The sequence below is a fragment of the Aptenodytes forsteri genome, unplaced genomic scaffold, assembly GCF_000699145.1.
Source record: "Aptenodytes forsteri isolate BGI_AS27 unplaced genomic scaffold, ASM69914v1 Scaffold132, whole genome shotgun sequence".
NCBI lineage: Eukaryota > Metazoa > Chordata > Aves > Sphenisciformes > Spheniscidae > Aptenodytes > Aptenodytes forsteri.
Genome location: NW_008795520.1, coordinates 2,118,997 through 2,144,032, shown reverse-complemented (window position 1 = coordinate 2,144,032; position 25,036 = coordinate 2,118,997). Strand labels below are relative to the sequence as shown.

General features: G+C 42.3%; 1 protein-coding gene across 1 annotated transcript in view; it reads left to right on the top strand.

The window, feature by feature from the left end:
* COG2 (component of oligomeric golgi complex 2) overlaps positions 1–25,036 on the top strand; it is a 61,521-nt gene that overhangs the window by 2,030 nt on the left and 34,455 nt on the right. The window contains exon 2 of the mRNA XM_009281816.1: positions 19,002–19,105. Within this exon, the coding sequence (XP_009280091.1) occupies positions 19,002–19,105 (104 nt within the window). The remainder of the gene's footprint in view (positions 1–19,001; positions 19,106–25,036) is intronic.

Sequence of the window (25,036 nt, the reverse complement as noted above, 5' to 3'; positions counted from 1 at the left end):
AAATTATTCCTTTGTATAAATGCAAAATTAATTTCTTTGGTTTTGCCACCATTATTACTATTACTATTGTTGCTGTTAATGAAAATGCTCTCCAGAAAGTCTCTTGCTGGAGTATTCATGCACAAGGAAACTACTACACTTTTAACCATTTTTTTTTCAATGAAACTTTTTGCAGTGTTGTCCCACCGCAAATTTTGATGTTTTAAAATATGTGAAGGAATTAAGGAGTTTTTTGATGCTAAACAAATTAGTCATAGGGTACCTTGCTTTCACATTAAAAAAGGAGGGCTGAGAGACAGCTCTGTGGCACATGCGGAGTAAAAGTAAAGCTCACCACTTCTTTCAGGGAGCTCTGGAAATGGGGTGTTAACGCTCCGTGCAGCTGGAAATGTGAGAGGTTTCTCCTTTCTTTGGTTAAAACTTCATTTTTATTCCTTATGCCAAAAAAATTATTTCAGAACTGCTGCTCCTGTTGTCCTGCTGCACAACATCCTGTGGCTGTAGGAAGACCTCTCCTCCGAGTGACCTCTAGGAACAACAGAGTACTCAACTGTCTAAACAGAGTTCAGCTGAAATTCATCTTAAAATGCCCGTAACTGTCACTGAAAAATGATGCCTTCCTCAGAAATTTAAAATGCTACAGAAAGCACATCAACTCCTCTGAAAAATAGGACATTTCCACCTTAAAGGGCTAGACAGCAAGAACAAACAATCCCCCAAATGAGTAATTTCTGAAGCCCCGGACTGCAGTAATGCCATTTGAGAACCTGTCAACAGTTGCAAAGATGAAGCTGGACCCTGACCAGTTTGGTTTTTACGCTGAGGAACGTGTGCAGGTGCTGAAGAAGCTCTGTCTAAAGACAGCTGCCCTCTGCCCTGCTTTCAGTGGCCCCCACAGCTTTCCATGCACGTCCACTGAGATGCCGGTGGCACAGCAGGTCATGGTTCCCAGAGCTCCGGTAAGAGGGAAGAGACTTACAGGTGTGATCATGAAATGAAACTGCAGCTGAGACGAGAGGAAAAGTGCAGTGAAAAATGAGGACAAGTTGTAAGCCCTCAGAAACTAATTGGCACCACAGCCAACTTCATTCACTAACACATGGGCATAAAACCAAATTGCTTTCTTATCATGAAAATACTGAGGGTTTTTTAATACCGTTCTTCTAGGCTTTCATCTCTTTTATTCTTTTTCCCCTACAGTTTTATTCTCTCCTTCTGTCTGAACACTGATTTTCCTTTCCCCCTTTTCTCTCTTAGTTGTAGCATTTTTGCTTTTCTCTGTCCTTTTTTTCAAACACTTAAACTTACGTTTATTTTTTTCCTTTAAATAGTCCCTTGGTTACCCACTGTTTCAAACATCCTTTTTTCCTCTGTCAGTCTGTCTCTCTCACCTTCCACCTACTCCACTAACTCACACCCACCCACACCCACCCAAACACAAAGCTATTATTTTTCTCTTTTTGCCTGGAAAGTGTGAGTGAATGGGCAATGGGTGGGAGTGAAAGGGTATTTTCAGAATGGATGTCTTCAACTTCAGCCATCTTGGAGTTGAGTTCCCAATGAACACCGATCAGCAAATGTGTTTGGGGTAAAGGCAGAGAAGATGGCAAGGAGGTTTTTGAAGGTCTTTTTACTAGACTGGAAAGTTTGGGACAAAGATGTTCTAGACAAAAGTTTTGCGTGGAAATACAGCACCTTCAGCTGAAAGCATGTCTTACTATTGACAATTTTTTTTCATTGGAAACTCAGTTTTCAACCAACCTGACTCCACATGGGAACCAGGTATATAGGACCAGAGGACAACTTGTTCCCTGAACTTTGAGGAGGATTTATTTGATCTCCAGTCAGTAAGCAGAGCAGTGCCCTGCGACACAGTGAGGCATCCACGGGCTGCTCCTCCTGTCCATGCCATCAAGTCTTAGTTAGACAGAGGTAATTTATCTTTGGAAGACATCTGGTTTTGTCTGTTCTGCAGTACTGCTAACTGTGGACTGGGGTACCCAGCAGCTGTCTGCATAAGCATCTAATTTGGGTGATTGGAGCAGATCAGATGAGGCTCCTCTGTCCACACTATACCCGAGTCAGAGGTTTGCTTTGAACTACCTTTACTCAATGGACTCTTGGACTTGATGATCCTATTGTGTTTGTGGTTCAAAGCTGTCCCAAGGACCAATAACTGTTCCAGACCTCTATGTTTCCCAGTAAGGATGGGAGGGCATTTGGTGCACAGCTGGAGCAGAGCTTCCCGTTTAGTTTCCTCTGAAGCAAATCCAGTTCCTGTGCACAGATGCCACTTGGTGAACCAAACCAACAGGTGATAGGTGGAAACAATCACGGAATTCTCTTAAAAGCCTCACTACTTGTCCGAATTGAAATGTTAATTTAGACATAGGCATTGAAGACAACTGCTGAGATTCATGGCTCTGTGCGTCTAAATTTTCAAGCTAATAACGCTCTGGGAGTTCACAATAGTCTGAAAAGGAGACACACACACACACACACACACTGTACTATCTCTAACATGGAAATTTTCTTTTTTCTTTGTTATGTGAAATTTAAATTAAAGTCATCCAACTGAAAGAGTTTTTGGCTGTGTGCATGGCATAACAAAAGTCACCACTAGCACAGCACAGCAACATATCATAATGAACTTTTGTCTTTTCATGCAGCAAAAACATTCCTCCAGTGATGAGCCAGGTGCATTTCTGTGATGAAACATGAGAATACTCTACAAAGAAATGCTAGCTCTTTTCCCTGTAATTCTGTTGGTCACATAACAACACATCAGGAATCTTCTGATATGTGGTTAAAGCCCTTTCTCAGTCAACTAAAACATATATTCTTTTTATAAACTCAAGTTCCCTGTCAGCCATTACTTTGCATCAAATAGATCGTGGTATTTTTGTTTCCTTGCCTTTTTAAAATATATATTAACACTGCAGAAGGAGCAGTTTGAGTGAATGGAAGTCTGAGGAATAACATCAAATATATATTTGATTAAATACCACAATTTTATTACTGAGAAGGACAATTTGGTGGCAGCAGGCTCCATGTACCCTTACAAAAATGGATTGGGCATGCAGCACATCCAAAAAACCAAGGCTGGGGAATGAAGAGGCAACTCCAAATATTTTCCAAAACCAATTTTCAACCTCTCTCTCAAAACAATGTAACATTTATAAATCAACTGGGTCAGAGGTAAGCAGTAGCATAAAGAGAAAACAGAGTAGGCTGAGTGAAAGATCTCACCAACCAAAAACCGTGTGTCTTCAGTCATCAGTACAAGCCCTTCGGAAATGGATTTGCTGGTGGGCTGGGAATGAGTTTTTTCCTCCTATCCAGTCAGTCTTTGGCTTCTCTGCTGGCACCCTTCATCACTAACAGACTGATGAGAAAACCAGCTTTGGGCTCTGTCTCCTCAATATTTATTGTGGGACAAACTAAGATACCCACCTCCACTATCTCCCTGAAGAGCTATTCCCCCTCTGAATTAATTGCCATCCAAAGCAGAACAGTTTCTAACATGGCATTTTGGGACAAAGTGCCACCCATACACACTAACAGGTCTGGTCGTGAGAACTGGCCCAGGGATGGAGCAGACATCCAGACGAAATTCTGTGTTGTCCCCATTTGAATGACTAGCGCTTGCAAATAGAGATTCATACTGTACTCAGATGGGCCACAAGATGCTAATAAGCCTTGAGCAACACAGCCCTGATCTGGATTTAAACTGACAGTCAAATAGGAATGAGACATACAGCCTCTCCCTCAAGTCATCTAATCCTTTTTCTGTGGCATGATTTTAATATAATTCTTTGCACTCATAGCATGGCTTAATCTGAATTAGCTTTCTGAGCAAGACCTGATATGGGCTGTTCATTTAGCCTCTCCAACCTGTTTTCTCTCAGCCAGACCTAATTTTAGGTCTCCTTAATATTTTCTCCAGCTGTTTTGTCGTGACCTTCAGCAGCTCTAGCTCCCTCCGGCTGACCCCGATGCTTTGCTGCTGTAATCTGAATCCCCAGCTCTCAGAGGTCACCCCTGCTCCAGGGCTCCTTTCTAAGCTCTCAGTAAGCTCTCACAGAATGCTCTTAAAGGAATACAGTTATCATGACATGGAAAAGAAGGAGCTCTTGTCATTAAAATCTGCTTATGACATAGGGGAAAGAGAATAGGAACAAACGGTCACTTTTCATAATGAAGGGAAATTACCACCAAGAATCCCAAAGGTTATGTGCTGGGACCTGTGAAACAGTTACAAATGACAGGAAAAGGAGGTGCATGCATAGGTGACAAACTTTTTGTGATGATAAAAAATGATTTAGTAAAATCAGTTCTAAAGCTGACTGCAAAAAGTCAGCTGAGGGATTTCACAATGCTGAATAGCTGCAAGATAAAATGGCAGATGAAACATAAGGTTAAGATCATAGTACCACATACAAAAAAACCATTTGCAAGTATACATAAAAGCAAATGGGCTCTAAATTAGCTATTGACATTGGGGGAAAAAAATGGGAATCACAAATAGAAACCATCATTAATTAGATAAATACACTGTGTGCCCATGTTTTTTCAGAGAAAAAAAAATTTCTTTTTTCTTCAGAAAAGATTTGGACAAAGGAAATAAGTCTGTTCAAAGCTATGGAAATAGCTTAGAGCCTTTTAACTTGGAAAAGAGATGACTGAGGGAAAATATGATTAAGGTTTATGAAATGATAATGGTTCGGAAAAGGACAACAGATCTTCACTGCTTCTCATAATGAAAGAACGAAAGAGCACCCAAACAAAATAGCAGGCAGCAAATATAAATAAAACAAAAAGAAGTGCTTTTTTGCACAGCAGGTAGTTAAACCATGGAACTCTTTGCCACAGGTGTTGAGGAGACTAAAGCATGAATGGGTTAAAAAACCTGCTAGACACATTCATTAATGCAGAAGTCCACCAAGAGTTATTTAACATATGCTCCAGTTAAGTCTTCAAGATGAAGAAAACCTCCCAGTCCAAAAACCTCCAGCTGTTGATGACTCAACAGCTGAGGCATCAAGAAATACAAGAAAGATTGTTTTGTATTTGCCCTTTTTCTCACTTTCTTCTTCTAAGTATCTGCTATTGGCCAGTATCAGAGACACGATGCTGAGCTAGAGGACTCTCTGTTCTCTCTCCGCATGGGCATCCTCCTGCAACTAAGGAGAAAAGGCTATACAGAAACTGTTGACCAAAAGCACCTTTATACATTGAATGAAGAGAAATAAGCACAATGTCCAACTCAGGTACTTCCAATATGCAATCAATACAGCCCCCAAAAAGATTACACAGACGGCAATGATACTTGGAAGCACAGAAAGTGCATTTCCAATGCAGAACCATCCAAGGAAAATTCTAGCCAAGGAAAAGTCTTGTTTAGATCTTGCGCTGCCCAGATATTTGGACACAGGGTTAACATAAGCACCTGTGCGAGCCGTCCTGTTCAGAGCATTTTTGTGAACAAGCTTCCATGATCAAACACTCTGCTGCATGAGGGAGGAGCTGATGATGATTTCAAATGAGCTATAAATAAACTGAAGGACATTAAATAAACAAGTCACATGATGGATGTGATTGAGATTAGCTATTATGAGGAACAATAACAACTTCTCGTGGAGGAAAAATAGAGCGCACGCAATGATGATTTTGCTAATAGGCCAGGCTTTGTGTCAGGTGTAGAAAGCAGACAGCAACAGAAGGAAATATGAGCTACATGTATTTGTTGCCACGGGTATGCTCTGAACGCAACAAGCCAAAACCACCGTAAGAGACAGGCCGACAGCAGTTTACATAACTACAGGGGGAAGAAAAAGGAAGCAAGAAATGATCCAAACAGGATGCTGCATTTCAGGACATAAGGTGGGAAGTGTTAGTCACATCATTAGGCGTGCATATCTTTCATCCAACAAGAGGGCCCTTCTGCGTGAAGGCACTGGCTCTGCTTTCCCAAGCTATCTGGTACAGCGTGTTTTGAAAGGGTGCAGTGAAAGATTGTGAAATGAGACTCTGAATGGTGGTGCATGTCATGTCAGATGGAAAAGTTAATCTTCCCCTTTGCTACTGAATCACAATGAACAATGTCTCCGAAGTACTGCAAAGTCTGGAAATTACATCAAATACCCCCTTACAAAAACAACATTCAATTCACTTCCATCCACCCAAAGAGTTAAGAAGCCACAACTTTTTCTGGAAGCAATGCTACCAGAAGCTTGGAAATTGATGACGTTTCTAAGTGCTCAATGATACAAAAAAATCTAAGAATATGCAAAAGTAGGTAACGTATAAATTCAGATAATCAAAGTAACAGATGAATGTTTTTAAGCCATCTATTTCAAAGACTTTATTTCCCAAAGTTCAGTATCAAATCCAGATTTGAAGGCAAGAGCTAGAAAATTATTCAAAATCTGGCAACTCTTACCACTCCTATCAGTAACAGAAATTTCAGCTCAGGGTGTATTTATAGACCAGCACGCTGAATCCAGCTATGACTGACCGATTTTTCAGCTTTACTTAGCTGATATGGTAGAACTGGCAATGGTATGTATACAAGCAAGGTTTCACCACTGTATGTCATATTAAAAATGTGACTTTGACCAAGATATCAGAACTCAAAAAGGAAATGTTTTCTACATCATACAAGGACAAACCTGATGTTTTTTGACTTCCAATTGTTGCAGAAGAATTCCTTGAGAATGCAAACAGAAAGAGAAAAGCGCAGCACCTCTTCAGCTTCAGAAGTCATGCTTAGAAAAAGTAATGCTTCAGTGAGTTCATTTGTGTCATGACTAATTTCCTCAGTTTTTAATAAAATTTGAGATGTGAGTGTCTCTTCCAAAGGCAGTGTGTCCTTTATACACTTATATAACCCATAAACACTTCTGAGAAGTGAGGACCAGTCCCTAAAGCCTCTGTGGCTTATCTCTTGGTTGCATGCCTCAGACTGGTCCATCGGGCACTCTCTGTTCACTGGAAATGAGGTCTGGGTCTATCATATGTTGCAGAGCTGAAGCTACCCTGCCAAAGCAGGTCACACATCACAGATCCCTGGGGCAAGTATTTTTGTTGTTTGCTTTCTGCAGAGGGAGCCGAAGCTAAGGGATGTGGGCAGCGTTTACAGAAGCAGGAAGGATCCATCCTTCACAATGAACAAGGAGTGGACATGACTGAACTGAAGGATGAGCATGAGCCTTAATGAACTTAAGCATATGTGGGGGTGACGGCTGAGGAAAGGGATGGAGAGGCTCAGGCTAGACTGACAGTCTTCACGCAATTCATCCTTCTGCACAGGAGAGACGGGATCTGAGCCATCGACAGGTGAAGTCAGAAAGCACAAAAGAACAGTCACCTTGCAAAGTTAGCATGCAAAGACTGGCTGCCTCCTCAACCAAAGCTATGCTACTGCATTTGCAGCTCCCAACACTGACTACAGCTGCCTCTTGCAAGGGTCAAAATACACATAGAGGTTTAGTCTCTCCTCCTCATTACTGGCAAAGCTGCTCACCTTTGCTCTCCTCAGTTTCAGGAAAATAGATCTGATGTACTGCACTGCTTTGTGAAACTGAGAAGTTGTTACATCCCATGACAGAAACAGTGTTCTCTTAAAATGGATAGGTCACTGAATGAGGCTGAGGTTTCCAAGGCCAGGGCATTGCTACTTAGGTTCAAGAAGCAGGCAGCTTTTCTATTTACTTATGCCAATAGCCACATATATCATAATCCATTAAGGAGGCTTTTCTGGACAGTCCTGGTTCATAGGATGCCATTCTGGAATTTACTGTTCCAGATGGTGAATATCAGGGAAAGCTTCCCCAGGGTTTCTTTTCTGTCATTGAGTATTTAGCTGGCATTAAAAAAAAAAAAAAAGAAGAAATCTATTTGTGGCAGACACCCAGCAAGGCAAATTTCATCCTAAACAGCTAAAGAGTTATGTAATTACAGTCAACAGAAAGCAGTCTTATCTGGGAAGTGTCAGGCAGCCTTACTTACAGGCAGTGATAGGAACTCAGTCCCTGCCACAATATGCTCTTTCATGTTTCTTCTCCTTTTTATTGTTTCTTCTGTGTAACTTTGTGCCCTGATTTTACATGCGTTCTATTAGTCCGGTATTAGTCTTCTGCAAAATCAATGGGGACGCTGAATTAAAAAATACAGATTAAAAAGAAAAAGAAGGGTTTTGCCAACATAGTATTAGTGACTTGTCAAGACAGCTAAGCTTGGCATACAAAGGCATTTGGCTATCCAAAATAATTTCTACAGTAATTGGCTTCTTTCTCGCATTTTTGAAGGATGCATCCCCAGTACAGTACTATACAACTAACGATTTATGCTCCTCATCAGAGTAAGGAATCTGCAGGAAAAATAGTGCCTAAGCCACATTGGGAAAAAAATGGCTATAACATAGCTACTAGAACTTTCTTAAGCCACTTCATTAAAAATATAGAGGTGAGGATACTGTAACAAATCATTCAAATCAGTAAATCCTAGGCTTCTAACAAACTGCAAAGTCATTGCAATAGTCAATGGATGGAGAAGTTATTTCCCTAGATGATTGTAAAATAACTTCTACAAAACAATCTGTAGCTATTGCGGAGGAGGTGTTTTTAGCAGTTGTATTGTCCTAAAGGGACACCAAAGAGCCGCAGCTCTGGATTTTGGCGTGCCACCCTTTGGATTTGGGCCTATGTGTGCACTGACCTGGAAGGTGACACCCTCTGCCTTTGAGAAGGAGTGGGAAATGGTGACAACAAGAACAGAGGTTCAGGTATTTCTTAAGCTTTTTTTCCTAGTGGCTTTATGAGGGATTAATCGACTAGACAGGGTGGAGCATGACTGGTGTAAGCGCCTCTGCAAGCGGGCTCTGTCCAGCCAGTTGCCAGTGTCATCTGCAACCTCTGCACATCTTCACTGCCAAGTCCTGGGTATGGAGCATCCATTCAAGGCAGAACTGCCTCCATACGCAAAAATGATGCTCCTGCCCACCTCCCATGCAAGGAGAGGAGCCTTGCAGGTACTAGGAAACAGAGGAACTATACGGCAAACAATCATACACCTTTCCCTCTCTGTGACAAAGAATGAAGTCCAGACTATTTTCTAGTCTGGTGGTCAAGGATATTGCCTGTAAGGACTGATAGCTAATGCACAGAATCTGTATCATAGATAAGGAGACATGGTTTTTCCATCAGCAACACAGTTCATCACATAAAAGAGAACAAAAAATAGAAGAAATAGTACTGGGTAGTGACTTCTTGTAGTAACAAAATTATGCTAATGCAATAAAAGATACAGGTGTAAGAAAGTCCTGTATTAGCAATGAATGGATGAATAATCCCCACAGCTGTGCTTTCAAAAACTCCCTATCCATTTATTTTACAGAAGCCTTTGTAAGAACATAGAAACCTGTGCTGGGTGATGTACTGATCCTAGGGTAGTATGACAGCTTACGACAGCCACAGGACCAAAACCCACCAGAACAAGAGGGCAGTCACACTTCCATTGTCTGTGATACTCTTCTTGTGCCAACTCTGCTGTGGGCCAGCTCTGCTGAACATCTGTCTGCATTCATGCCTTGCTACTCTGCTCAGAGCCTTAGCTTAAGGAGAGGAGAGAGGGAAAGGCCAGAGGTGGGCCATGGCCTTTCTCATCCACAGACAGTGCTCTCCGTGGAACTGCCTCTTGCTGGGAGTCAGAGAGGTCTGTGTTTTTGAGGGACGTGGTGAAAGAAGAAATTGAGAGAGAAGAGCGCAACCCAATCAACCTTTCCAAAGCAAGCAACGCTTGCCTCATGTTCCCTCACATATGGTAGGACCTCCATTCCCTTTCACTCCTGCAGAAGTTGTTGTGACTCATGTTGACACCATAGAGAGGTATCCTCCAATGCTCTGTTGCTGGCAGAGTTCTTCAGAGTGACTTGAGTTCCTCGTAGCTTGTTGACTGGCTTCCCCATTGTGCTCTATGCAGCTTAATCACATGCTGCCAGACACTAATAGGGACACTAATGAACTGATTAACATTTATTGGTAGCTGAGTTTCCTGGGAATGCAATGGGAGCTGCTCTTCACATATGTCACTAGGACAGCCTCTGCTTCCAGCTTAATCAGAGGTTTCCACCTGTTGTTTTTTTCTCCTTGGCAAACCTTGATGGAATAGAAGGATCTTGTGAACCAAAGTTGGGAATAGATATACTGCACAGTCCTTCTCACATCACAGATCCCAAGAATGTGCATCCATCAATGCGACAGGCAGTGGTGGGGAAAAGAAACAGAGGATCAGCCACCTAAGTACAGCCATGCGTATCCCATAAATTATCCTAAGTTGGGCTTGATCCCTGTGGTAGCAAGTTTTAGAGGAAGGATATGTTTCTCTTGCCTATTGGCCACAGCAAGAACAAGGAATTAAATGCCTGACACATGAGATACGATAGACAAGTTAACTGAGTGTAAAAGGACATCTTCAAAAATTGATTCCAGGTTTTAGGCAAGACATAGCCTGTCCAAGAAAGTAAAAAATGCAATGCATATTATCTTCAAGGAAATACTGATACTGCTGTAATAAGACATGTTTATGAGAGAGTCTGGGTGTTAAAATTAAAAGATCTCTGGCTAATTCAGAAATGGGGAAACATGCACAAGGCCTACTAATGGACTGTTATCTCTGCAAAGTTAAAAAACAACGTATGGGACAGAGCTGCCAAATTCCAATGTGTGATCTGTGCTTTGGAAGAAGACACCAGATAAGCCTAACTCCAGTTCTTGTTATGCTATTTTTGTCTATAGCTGAAACGGAGAGATTTCCCTTGGTTAAAATAGATTTTAAATCTGGCCCAGTATTCACAGGATCCATTGGTCTATCTGGGATATTCTTCTAGGAATGTTAAAGTGAAGAACTGGAATGGAAGAGTGGAGAGAAAAGGGAGCGAAAACTGTTGGAAAACAGATAGAAGGGGGGGAAGAGACAATTAGGGAATCTCAGAATATGTGTGTAGGCAAGAGATACACAAAAAGGCAACATAATGAAAGAAGAGAACATTTCTATTCACCTCTCTCTCTCTGCTTCCTGATAATGTCAGAGGGACAAAGAATTAGCCCTGGTAAAACTCTTATGGTTGTAGAGTGTTGGTGTACTTCGGGGATTAGTCAAAGAATGACTGTATCTGTTTTGTGTGGTTTGAACAACTGATGGTTTGATAAGAAATACTGGAGATACCCATCCAGCTATGTATTAGCTTTCAGGGCAAGGGAGACAGAAATAAAAGTGATATGTTTTGGCGCAGTTGCCACTTCTTCTGAGTGTCATGCAGTTCTGATCCTAAGGCAGGACTGCAATTTGTTAAAAATGTGCTCCTGTCTCCTATGTGGCAGTGTCCTATCAATCATTGCGGCAGTGTTCGGATTTCTGTGTGCTTGTACAACACTGCCTTGTCACAGGGTTGCCATATGACTTTGAAGAAAGGACAGTCCCAAAGCAGGGACGTTTTTAAGGAGATTATACATAAACTTCAGGAATCGTTACCTTAAAATCAACCCCAGTTATCTGCAAAGAAAGGGGCTGAATAAAATGAAAATAGTAAATAATATTTTAAGCAGTAGATTTTAATATTACTAAATAAAATTCATTTTTTTTCCCTGTGATTGGATTTTTTTCTGAATTATTTTGTTACTAGGATAAAACAGGAAGGTAGGGAACTGGTAAAGCTGCATGATGCTAGGGATCAGTTCTTCACTCTACCACTTACTCTATGCACAGCCATACACAGATATCATTACAATTTCTGTGCCTTGGTTTCCCTATGAGGTAAGGAATAGGTATTCCTATTAATAACGTCATGATTACTTTACAGGAGTGAGATGAGGCTTAAATAACATTAGGAGTTTTCAGATCCACTGATAGTAAATGCTAAAAAAATTTCAAGTGTTGTTATTACAGTAACTGGGTTTCCACAGAAGACAATAAACAAGCTGTGAGAAAACATCAAATGATAATACTCTTGAATGATTGACCTGACTTCCCCAGATACAATTCCTTCCAAATAAGTTGGGACTGGGTTTTTTGTTTCTCTTGAGTTAGTATCGCTTCTTACCTTTGCTGCTGCACACATTATATCCAGACTCTTTTAGCTGCATAGCCAAAAGGGCGAGGGGAATGAGGGGAGCTGCACTGCTTCATCCCATGTCACACAAGCCAACGACATGCCAGCTGGTGCTGTCTGGGTGGCTGATATCCTTTCATCTGCAATGGTAAATCTCTGTTTTCTCTCTTTGCATTCAAGCTGTGGAGAGGAGAAATAACTGGGGCAAAGTTCTTAAGGGCAGGATCGCGCAGCTTTTATTCCCTTGTTGCATAACGTTATGTGAGTGCCTGAAACACCAAGTTAAGACTTCCCTTGAATTTAATGATGCAATTGCCCTATTCCATAGCAAACTGCAGGAATCACTAATTACATCTCTTAGAGGCCAAGCTATTCAGCTTACATCAAAAGAGAGGCTGGAAAAAATGATTACTGTTAACAAGTGAACTGAAACTATTATGCAGACTTCCCCAGCGTGCAGAAGCTGCAAGCCATAATCTGAATGAGATGGAGGATAACAAACAGCAAATGTTGTTCGAGCACATGGAATTTCCTGTGTCCTCTCTTAAAAAAAAAATTGGGAAAAAAAAATCTGAGAGGTCAATGCAAAAAATACGAGCACGGATTTCTGCCCTAGGGTCATAAAGACAAATTGGGATGCTGATGAGACACTGCTCTCTGCAGAGCCTCTGAGCCGAAGGAACAAATTAAATTATTGCCGTCAACCAGGCCAGTTGAAGACCAGTTCAAAGTCCTTCCCTTTTCCACTCTGTCTGCTTCCAGCTGATCCTGTCAGCTCAGATGTTGTGAAGAAAATTCTCCTCCTTCTCTGGTGAGGAGTGAATGTGTGCTGTAAAGACTGGCTTGAAATAAAATTGGGCCACCTGCCAAACTTGGATTCAGGGCTGTAAGTTGTTCTAAAATAAGCACATTTACCTTCCCCCACGTGGTGAGAGCCCATCCCATGGCTGTCTTCATCCCTTCCACCTCTCCCGCGTTCTCTCTGCTCACCTCCAGTGCCTCACCCCATCCTGTACCCTGCTTCCCAAGCCTCATCAGTGCTTTTACAGGGCAGTGCTGGTCCTGACACCGTCTCAGTCTTTGCGCAGGGCACTGTAGAAGAGATCTGGGAGCTGCAAACCCACCACCTCCCACAAGAATGCATCTGTTGCTCCAGCATCACTACTATCTGCTGTCTTTCCTTCAAAGGGAAAGAGGCCTTCAATTACCCTGAATTAAAGCCTGCACATCAGTGGTTGCTGCAGAGGGGTGGCTTGATACAATGCAGGACTGGGCAGGGTGACACACAGCAAGGTCCTTATAAGCACACGGTCACAGCAGTCATTGGAGTATTTATGCCTGAAGCTGGATCTAACTGTAAGCCTAAGTCTCGGTCTTTTGTTTCATTAATGGGGACATTGCAATCACTGTTTGGGATAAGAAGAGATTTTTCTGACATCTCAGGTTGTTAATTTGCTTTGAGGCATCTGAGTCCTTTTGAGTATTAGCTAGGGAGAGATTTCAGTAGAGTATCTTTCAGGGATTCAATAAATATCCTTGTTGTTTTTAGACACCATCAAAGACAGAATGTAGGGCCAGCTGAGCTGTCAATCAGACTTTCTGCAGCAACTGCTATCATCTTAAAAAAAAAAAAGAACCCAAAAGCTGAATTGGAAACATTTAATTTACAGAGGTGACTAGAGAAAACATTTTAGGAGCGGGATGTTGCAGAATGTTGCAGTAAAGTGGATCTGAAACCTCACCTGCCATACTTTATGAGACAATGAGAGAAAATAGCACTGAGTTATATTGGTAGCAAGGTGACCCAAAGTACTTTCATGGTTGAACTCACAACTTGCACAAAATAGCCATGGTTTAGGGCCTGTGAGCCAGAAATAAATTTAAACCTTGTATTTTTTACACTGCCAGCAGTGCTCCTTGCTTTCTTCTGTATTCTCCTGTCCTTGCTGAGTGTGACACTTAGAGCCTGTATTCTGCGGGACTGTTAGAGAAGAGAAGCAAGTGTGATAATAGCTTAGTCTATTTATATCTACTCAAAATGTACCTCAACCTTGAAAATTCTCCCAGGCTCTTTTCTCCCTTTTTCAAACAATGTCGTTGTTGTGGACGACAACATACCCAGTTGGGAATCACTTACTATAGCCATGTGAAATACAGCTTATTAAACTTCAGATGGATACAAAACCAATCAGGCAATGGAGATAGGTCCAGAGGTACCCGGTCAAGTGGAATCAAGCTATGAACAGCAAGGGAAATAGTCATCGCAGAGCACCAGATGACTCAGTACTGCCAAGAATTTCGAAGGCAACAGCTTAAGAGGTGGGCTTCAGGAAGACTTCAGTATTACAGCCTCATTGTTTTCCCCACGAGCCTCTCCCACGATTCAGACAGGAGCTATCCCTTCCCTTGAGTTCAATCCACTTTCTTCAGCATTCCCAGATGTCCTGCAACTCTTCCAGAGTCATTTCCTGTGGTTTCTTTACTTCAAATGCTTCACACAGAACTCTTGGGCATCTTAGCAGCACCTGTATACAGGTTTACTGGGTAAGTTCAGACCACTCTGGCTCCTCCGTTAGCTTTCTTCTTCTGTTTTTGCTCTCTTGCTCTCCTTAGCTGAGATGCAAATATGCTAAAATTCAAAGTAGTGCTCAGTATGCTCGGGGGCTTCCTCAGTGCCACAACCTTTTAAAGAGAGTAACCCAGAGAGCACTCTCAAAAACACCTATCAGCCTAACTCTGGGCTGCACCCCATATCTGGGAGGTGTGAAGCTCTGATCTCAGGCTGAGAAGTGCTCCTAACTTCTCTAATTATCCGTCAAATGTCTAGGCCTGGTCCCCTGTATGTGCCCCAAGGATTCATCCAACTACTGAAAAACAGCTGTTACCCATTCTGCCATTTGGCTATGGCAAAGAAAAGTGAAATAGAAACTCAAGGAAACAAGTGATGTATTGTGAGACTTAATAATAAAAATTACCAGCAAGCAGCACGTGTGGGAGCCCTGTGAACAGCTGACATGAATGCCTCCCTCACACTGGCAGCTCCCCCACAGTGGGGGGACTCAGGGGTAGCCAGCTCTGTTAGTTTAGCAGATCGGGCCACTGGTAATGCCTGTGCAGCCCAGCACCCTGCCCTCCACCTTTACAGTTAATGTGGGTGTGGGGAACCCCAGCAGAGTACACCCTATATCCAATGCCACTCATGCAAGATTTACAGAATAGGACCACAAGTACTTGCTCAGAAAGTGGAGAATGGCCAGTAACTCTGATCAGTAAGGGAGGAATGGGAGTTCTTCACAGCAAATGATAGGCAGCACTCCCGTTTCTAATCAGTCTCCATAGCACATCTTTCCCATACCTCACAGGAACCATATACTCAAAGATGGCAGAAAAGATGAAACCACGGTTTTTGCTTTTCAGAAACTGGGTCAGGCTGGGTATTATCTTCTTGGCACAACAATTCTTTTTTTATTAACAAACGCTGACCACTTCATCAAGGCAAGTCCTTTTAATCTGTATAAAGAAGTCATAACTTGTCTTCAGTCTTCTCCATGAGAAATTTAAGCTTATTTGAGCTATTAGAGTTCTTTATTGCACAGCAATTATGCTGCTGTGAAGGGATGGACTTAATGACCAGACAGCTAATTTCTATTGCTAATTTCTTTGCTTATATCTCAGGAGGGTGCATGCTAAAAATTCTTTTTAATAAAAAGAGCTTTCTTAACCTAGTGCAGATAATTACACTACTGGTAAAGCAGAGATATGTTCTACTTTTTTAATAAATGACTCATGATTTTGCCTGCCTTGCTTTTCAGATGCTGAATGTGATCCATCTTGTAGGGATCTGAATCTTAAGAAGCCTCAAGCATGGCTTTCGAATATGTGGTCCCTTCAAAGTGTTATAAACTATGTAAATGAAAAGCACCATAAAACTAGTTGATCGAAAATTTCATCTGCAATTACAGTATCTTTCTATATTGTAGCTGAGGTCAGGGGGGACTTTTTTTAACAAAGGCACTTGGTTGCACCAGTGTCCTGATGAGAGCCATTCATTAAGTTTAGACGGCGGAGGACAAGCAGAAAATGGTGGAATCAACAGAAAACACGAGCTCATGTCTGATCATTTATTTCCATGTGTAAATTAATTGGTAGTCTAAGTGAGAATCTGACAAAGCTGGCCTAAGAACAGAATGAAGATTCCAAATCATAGCCCCGTTTCTTTCCTAGCTCTAACTGTACAGCATTAGACAACGACAGTGACTCACACCCTGCATCTTATGTGTAGTTGGGGTTACCATATGTCTCAGATATGGTCTCTTTCCATTTAAAAATTTTGCCTGGGCAGAATGAGAGGATCTTTCACTTTTGCCTATGATTTCTGGGCAGCTGGCATTATTTCTCACTAGCTCCAACCAGGCTATTGTATGTCTGGAAAGCTGGGATACTTCCTCAGGGCATCAATAGATCAGATGTACAGTGCTTGACCTGCAGGACCAACACATGAACATGTGGATGGTTTAGCACACGTGCCCATAAATCCTACACTTCTCGAGAGCATCAGCTGATTAGCACATGTGTACACACTCAGTAGTGTGCGACATATCCTAGAAGCACTGAATACTCTATACGGCTCATTGCAATTAGCCGAGTCTCACAACTTACGGAGCACCACATGCATTAATTTAACAATTCCAATACAGAGCCAGTAAAATTTTCTGAGCAGATTAAAAAGGTTGGCTCCTGGTGACTAATCATGTCAACGCTCACCTACCAGCATGTTAACTAGAAACCGTAGCATGACAAATATGAAAAAGGAATGACACATACAGTATTTTTATAAGGAGTTCTTGAAACAGTCAAGATGTGCAAATTTTTTCACAAATATTTGAATAAAGAGTAGAGAGACCTTTCCCCTGGCAGTGAGTCAAATTCAAGTCCTTTATCTACAAGTGTATTTTTGGTGATTTCAGGGCAAAGATAACATTTCCTTATATAGCTGCATCAGAAAGATGCTTTAAATGACTTCTGAAGACTGTGAATTTCTGTCTTCTGAGAGTGCATATGAATCTGTGATCTGCACAGCACTTGAATTAAGGGCTGCCTGAACCTGGTCGAGACCTCATGGACATTACCAACAGAGAGTGCCGATCAGGCACCATATAAAATGATGGAAAACCCAGACCATTCTCTTTTAAAATCACCTTGTCGTGGCTCAGGAAAGAGAGCTTTGCATGGAGAGGTGCCATGCCAAGTTAATGGCAAGTGTCTGCTCAGACACCTGCTGTCCTAAGCAACTTGACATGCTGTAATCATTGAGCAGTCCGGGGGTGCAGCAGGGGAGGAGAAGGCTGATGGTTGGCTGGGGAGGCAAACGGCACCCACGGGACAGCTGCGGGTCAGGGGACGGGTCCTGCCGGGGTAGGCCAGGTAGCAATCGAGTGCCTCGCTGGCCCTCTTCCCCATGAGCTCCGCCAACAGCAGACAGCTTTAAATCACCTCTCAACTGGTACGTAGCCGTCCCCTGCTGATCCTATTTACTATTTGGGCTGGCTCCCAGCACCTAGCAGCCATGAGAGGTTGCCAGCGTTTGGTGATGCTGCTCCCACTCCCCCGGGAGGAGCTGGGAGCTGGAGGAAGGTGGGGTGAGGAGCAGAGCTCGGCCTCTCTCGTGTACAGCAATAAAATCGCAGGGTTGGCAGGGACGGGAAGGAACTTGCCAGGAGAGGAGTAAGAAATATTTTTCAATTCTCATTTCCACTTTGTTTCTGATCACTTGCTCTGTTACAGGCTGAAGTGCCAGTGCGTACTTCAGCACAGAAAATGGGAGGCTGAGATGGAGCCTGATCTCACTCGTTGCTAAGAGAGTAACCTAATTTGCAGCAGATGGTGTTTATTGTTACTTCCCATCTGCATGAGGATTAAGAATTCTTCTCAGAAGAAAACAATGCAGCCTGACAGCATCCTGGTAGGAAGGGGCAAAATTAATTCCAATCAAATATAGCTTTTCTCATAAAAGACAAGTTTTTCTGAACCTTTAGGTAAGCCTAACTTAAATAGAGTTTAGGATTTTTTTAAAAATAATATCACTCTAAGTTTCTAGCTGTGCAGAGTCATTTTTTAAAATGTGGAGGAATTGAGTCAAGTAAAGGTTAAGCACATTGCCTCTGATCAAAAAGGAACTTAATGTCAGAGCTGAGATTAAAGTTTCAGCTCTCCAAGGTCTTAGACCAGGATGCAGTCCCACAAAGGAACTGATAGCACATCTTGTAAGCATCTGTCCTTGGCCCAAGCACTGATAAAAGAGAGCTATGGGTATGCTGTCTATGAATGATCAGTCCCTTAACACCGCAGATGTCTCTCTTACATTTGGCTCCCACTGACCAATGTTGTGTGTCTTTTTGTTCACATTAAGAAAGTAAATTTTTGTTCTATTGGTATAATCCATCTGCAGTCATAAGAATTATACCAAGGTGATTAGTACGTTGAGCCTCATTATAGTCTGCCTGGGGTTTTTTTGTATCCCATATCATAAAATTCACACCTTGCATATACCACTGCCACTATCATTTTCAGTTATCCCTGGGCTTTAATGAGCACACAAACATTAATATGACTACAACTTAGAAACAGGGATGAAAACAGAAATGGAAGGAACTGACAGTGGACAAAGCAAAAAATAACAGTATTCAAAACAGAGATAGCAAAAGAACAAAGAGTGAAATGATAATTTGATCAAATATGTGTTCATGTATAAGGGCAACTTGCCTTAACATGCGGGCCAGTCCCCAGACTGCAATGGTTATACTGTATTTATAATGTACCTTTACTTCTGCTCTCTGTATGCTTGCTTATATATTCATTTTTTGACCGGCATGCCCTGTTTTCCTTCCTGCAGTTTATGTCCGACAAGAAAAAGCAGAGTCTGGCTGTTTTTCTGGCATTTATAGAAATCAGACAGCCCCTGGCAGATGGCTGGTGGTGCACGAACAGATTGACTGGGTATGTCAGGAAATTTGTGGCATTCCAGGCAATGCGAATGCATCTGAGGCCAGTGGATCTGATCAAAACACCTGCCTGGACTGCAGTAGACAGCTGTCCCTTGCATAGCGGCTGCACAGTTGATCTGTACATTCACAACAAATCTGAAGCAGCTGGGATATGTCTGATACCTGGCGTATGTGCTGCATAAATAGAAATTTCTCTCTAGGATTTCTTGAACACAAGTCTGGAAGTCCTACATGCGTCTGTAACAGGTATTCTAGTGGTTGCCAATTTAATGCAAAAATCATGGCAGCATTAAGTCATTTGCTATGTTGTCTTCTTGAGACTTGCAGTGCAAAAGGCATGGCAGTAGTGGCACCTATATGGTGATGCTGGCCAGAAGATTGCTTTGCCATCTTAAAGTACATTTATTAAAATCCTCAGATGTGTATTTTTCCTCTTATGATTAAGCGGTTTATACAATAATGGCACATCTGAGCCTGTTTCATTATTTCCTCTCTTGTGGTGTTATTAGGTGGACCCTGTGTGTGTGAGTGTACACTTATGTGCAATATCCATTATACATACACCACAACTCAGACTTACATTTTCCCATGCGGAGTTTCTCTCCCAGCTTGGTTATGCTCATGTCTCTTAGCTGAGCTATGCAAGAAACCTTTGTGGGCTTTGTTCCCCAGAGTCTTATAACGGAGGATCTGTTTGCTACCTAAAAAGTCATCAAGTTCAACCCAACTTGGCAATCCCAACCAGATCTATGCTTACTGCACACTGACATAATTTGCTCCTATTTTATATTGAAATGCTTCTCCTCCAAACCACACGCTCTTTAAGTCATTTTTTTACCGCCTGGAAAAAGTGCACGGGTTTCTATGTTTCTGTGAACCATTAGTGACATCCAGTGGCTACCAATGCAAATGCTAAAAATGCATAACCCCTGTTGTCAAGGGACACATAAACTTCTTCCATGTCTTTCTCTAACAGATAGCTATTAGAAAAGGAGAAAGGTGAAAAAATTGTGTTTCCTGGCTCTTCCACAACACATTCTTATCACGGATTTGATTAAACCTCACTGAACTTGCAACATGCAACTGTTATCTTTCCTTTGTGATAACTGTAAGAAACTACAGAGCTCCCTTAGGAAACCAAGCGGCTGAAACCATGCCATCTCCAAACAAAACACAGATACAGATCACAATGCAAAACAAACAAACAAACATGTGAAACCACTGAGAAATATAAACCAGATACACATAAGGGTTTCACTAGGTAGTCTTCCAGGGAGGTATGTGCCTGATAGAGTGAGACAAGCTGAAGAAACGATACAGAATGAAAGGAAAGCAACAGCAGTGACCTTCTGGACAGACATAGCATCATAGAACTACACAACTAAAGAATAGTTTGGGTCGGATAAAGGTCATCTAGTCCAACCCCCCTGCCGTGGGCAGGGACATCTTCAACTAGATCAGGTTGCTCAAAGCCCCATCCAACCTGACCTTGAATGTTTCCAGGGGTGGGGCATCCACCACCTCTCTGGGCAACCTGTTCCTGTATCTCACCACCCTCACTGTAAAAACTTTCTTCCTTATATCCAGTCTAAATCAACCCTCTTTCAGTTTAAAACCATTGCCCCTCATCCTGTCACCACAGGAGTCTCTCTACATCTTTTTTATAAACCCCCTTTACATGTTGAAAGGCTGCAATACGGTCTCCCCGGAGCCTTCTCTTCTCCAGGCTGAAAAACCCCAACTCTCTCAGCCTTTCTTCATCAGAGAGGTGTTCCAGACCTCTGACCATTCTCATGGCCCTCCTCATGAATACTGTAATCCTGATTAAAAGCTCAACAGGGACTTTTGGATCTCCAAACAGATACATTGTGCTGCTGTTCTAATTCTCATCTTAAAGAAGGTAAGCTCTTGTACTTTGTTGTAATAAGAATGTTATCAAAGAAATAAACAACTCTACCATCTGTTTCCTCTCCTGACGGAAATAAGTTGATAGTCCCTGAATTTTGGGTAAGTGTCTGCTGAATCAGACATAGGCAGTTATCTCAGTTTCAGTTTTGCTACTTTTGTGCTGCCTGGGATATCACTGAACTCCAACTAGCCAGCTGAGAAGTCAACAACCCAGAAGAAATTTTCACATGAACTCAAAATATTTAAATCCCGTTTTGAGAGCTTTTCTCACTGTCATCGTGAGCCTGTCAGGAGAAGGAGGAAACCCACAGCCTTTTTTTAGTTTTTATTTGGGGCACTGAGGTAGGACGTCAGAAGTTAAGCAGCTCCTTTATGCTATGATTTGTTTGGGCACTGCAACTGAAGCTGAAGCTTCCTCCTTCCCTGCTTCCCTTCCTGCCTCCCTCCCTCCTCATCTCTCTGTACTGAACATATCTTTGATGTAAAGTATTAGTCTGTACTTAACACATCAGGGAAAGGGGACAATTCTGCAATATTTTAACATGATATATGTTCAAAACATGTTTCAAGCTGGTCCATTTTCATACTGCAGTTCTACATTTTACATACATTCACTATAGATCTTATAGCACGTATCACAGAACCACAGAACAGCCCAGGTTGGAAGGGACCTCCAAAGATCACCTGGTCTGACCTTTCATGGGGAAGGGAGCCTAGATGAGATTATCTAGCACCCTTTCCAATCGTATCTTGAAAACCTCCAGCAATGACGACTCCACCATGTCCCTGGGGAGGTTGTTCCAGTGAATGATTGTTCTTACTGTAAAAAATTTCTTTCTTATGTCAAGATGTATGTTTGTTTATATCATACATACACAATAATACTATAATCACAAAACAATGGCATTACTGCATTTTATAGTTGGCTTCCAAGACCCACTACTCGAGGAATTTGCAAACTTCTTCTTTACCTTGCTTATTTAGGACCAAAGCTTTTTTAAGCATGACTGCAGCCTCACTGGCTGCGGTAGGATTATTTACACCTTTGGAGTTAGGTACATGTTGCAGTGACTGACAGTTATCACAGAAATCAGCAGCATTTACTCATTGACTTCCATGTTCAGGACTGCAACCAGGGACATTAACTCTTCTACCTTTATGCATGTAAGCAATTCCATTCCCAAAACAAAACAAAATAAAGGCACTCAGTAAGATGTCAATATTAGGAAAATACCCTTTTCTGCCTTGAACGTCTATTTATTAATTGGTGTTCATTGTTTTTAACATCTACTGAAAGCAGCTAACACAACTTTTCTTCCACAATTTTGCCAGACAACGAAGTGATACATTGATGGAGATTATAATTTTAGGAAGGCAAGATATTAAAAGTAATTAATCAGCACTGGCACGTTAGTTTGTCTAATATTATCTACATTTCCTGAAGGTTCTTGGTACCTGCAGTGTCTACCACAAATTAATTGTAGTATCTCTGTCCCTGCATGCTGCACATTGTCACACTTTTCTCCTTTATCATAAATTGTAGGCAACGCCTTCAGCTTTTTAAAATAATAAAACCAGAAAGAAATCTTAAGAATGTGGTGGGAGGTAAACCTAGCTGCTTTCCTTCCTAATTTAACTGATGTATACTGGAATGGAAGTATTTCCAAGATAGTGGATTAGTCATTGGCAGCCTTCAGGAAAATGATGATACAATTACACGAAACATCATTTGTCATATCATTACGCATCCCTTGAAATGTTCTTTATTTGAGAATAAGAAGGGATACTGGAATCTTTAAAATTCAGCACCCACACAAGAGCTAAAAGTAGCTCTTCTACTCTCTGGGACCTACATCATCCCTAGTCAGATAATAGCAATAATACTGAGGCAAACTTTCAGATGACCTCTCTTCATTCATCTAATGGGTCCATTAATGATACGTTATCCAAAAACTGCAGATAAAATAGTGATTACAGTTTTCACAAGAAATTACTAAGTGTCATGTCTTTGTGGTTGGGAAAGGATGATGGGAAAAAGAGTTTAAAACTGTGTTTTCTAAGCCTGGAAATCTTGGAATGACAGTGACAAGAGTCAGGAAAGGAAAGGGATGAAGGGGCTTGTAGTAGAAATGAGCTAAGTAATCTTAGCATAAAAATAATGGAAGTAAAGAGAGCTTCGTATGACTCTTTGGAATGGCTAATTCCCTCACTGCTTTGCTAGTCTCTTCCATCTCGGAGAAGCTTTACTTTGTGAACCACTGCCCCAGGTGAAGATGGCTGTTCAGGGACAGCGTGTGGAAATAACCCATAAGTCCTAATTCTGGTTTTACTATTAACTTCCTGAAATTGTTTTATTGCAGTTCCCATTGGCAAATTATTAAATTCCACAAACTTCATATTTAATTTACAATGACATCAGTAAATACGAAGAGTGTAAGAGCTCATCAATAAACAAATTCAAGTGGAAGCATACTTTTTATTTCCTCAAGAAACTTCGTAATTAGAGCTTTGTAAACAAAAATATAAATGGAAACAGTAGGTCTTTTTAGAGCAAGGTTTGTCTTAGCTAATACATAAGACCTTAAAAAAGTAGGTGTAACTCCTTTGTTAAGGAGTTAACATTAAAAACTGACTAGAATTTTAATTTCAAGCATCCAGCTCATTAAATTAAAAAGATAGCTGAGTAGTAATGTGACTTTGTTCCTGTACCAGAATGTAGACATTTAAATATCACAACATAAGAAAACCTTTTTGATCTGATACATATAGTCATAGCTATTGCAAAAAGTGCCAGTGTGGATTTATGTGGTGGGTGTATCTTTTCTGCTCTCTAGCTGACAACACGTGACAGCTATAAACCATGCCTGCCAACATTTGAGATCTCTGAGAGGGCTGGACACCGTGACATACGTTGGTCTTGAAGAGCTTTCCAAAGGGACAGGGTGAAAGCAAGCAGGGGCAATTAGCACACAAGGAACCAGCCAGTGGCTGCACATGCCCACCACGTTGAGGTCTCTAGCCCAGCGTACCACTGCAGCGTCACTGACCCCACGTCCGACGGGCCCAGGAAGCCTTCTCCGCCCTTGCCCACAGAGCAACCGGCAGAGCTACAGCAGATGCACCCTTACAACTGTTTGGTAAGGTGCTGGGCTCGCTCCTTGGCTGAGCTCACCGAGACAAAATTAAATCCATAAAATGTACATGCGAGGAACAAGATCGTTTGTTGCCTTCCATCCTGAGGCAGCAAACAGAAATCCAAGAGACAGCAGGGAGGCTTTTTAGAGCTAAATTTGTCTTCGCTAAGGCATAAGTGACCTTGAACGAAAGATTTTGAAGGAAACAAGACCCTAACTGAAGAGTCTGCTGAAAAGCAGAAGGATGGAGGAGGTTAATTATGCTCCAACTCGATTCCTGTTACTCAGGACCACATGGGCACAAACTGCAATAAATGTAAACATAAGGAAAAGCTTTTTTGGCTGTTAAGAGCAGTCAGACCCTGGCACAGCTTGCCCAGAGGAACTGCGGGGCCTCCACCCCTGGCGATACCCAAACCCCGAGGGGATGTGGCCCCAGACCACTAGCTCTAGGTGACCCTGCTCAGGGCTGGGGGGCTGCACCATTCCATCCCCTGGAGCCCCTTGCCACCTCTGCAGCCCTGGGTCTCCATGGCTTGTGCCATGGGCCCTGGCGGCTGGCCCCTGCAGCTTTACACGATTGGGTCAGTTTTATGTGCTCGGTGCCCGCCATAGGGCACCAGGCACCCACTTCAGCAGCACAGCCCAGCTCCCCTGACTTCACAGGGTGACAGGAACCAGAGGACTTCCTCCGAAGAGGCTGAGTAGGCCAGCTTTAAAGGCCCGTGCCCCACCCGTCGGCACACACACGCCTCCCCCCCACGCTCCGCTCCGCCCCGCCATTTTGAGATCCCTGCCGTCCCCCTCGCCCGTTGCAGCCTGCAGGGCCACCCGGAGCCCTCCAGGGGGCGCTGCCGCGGCGGGCGGGGGGGCGCGCCGCC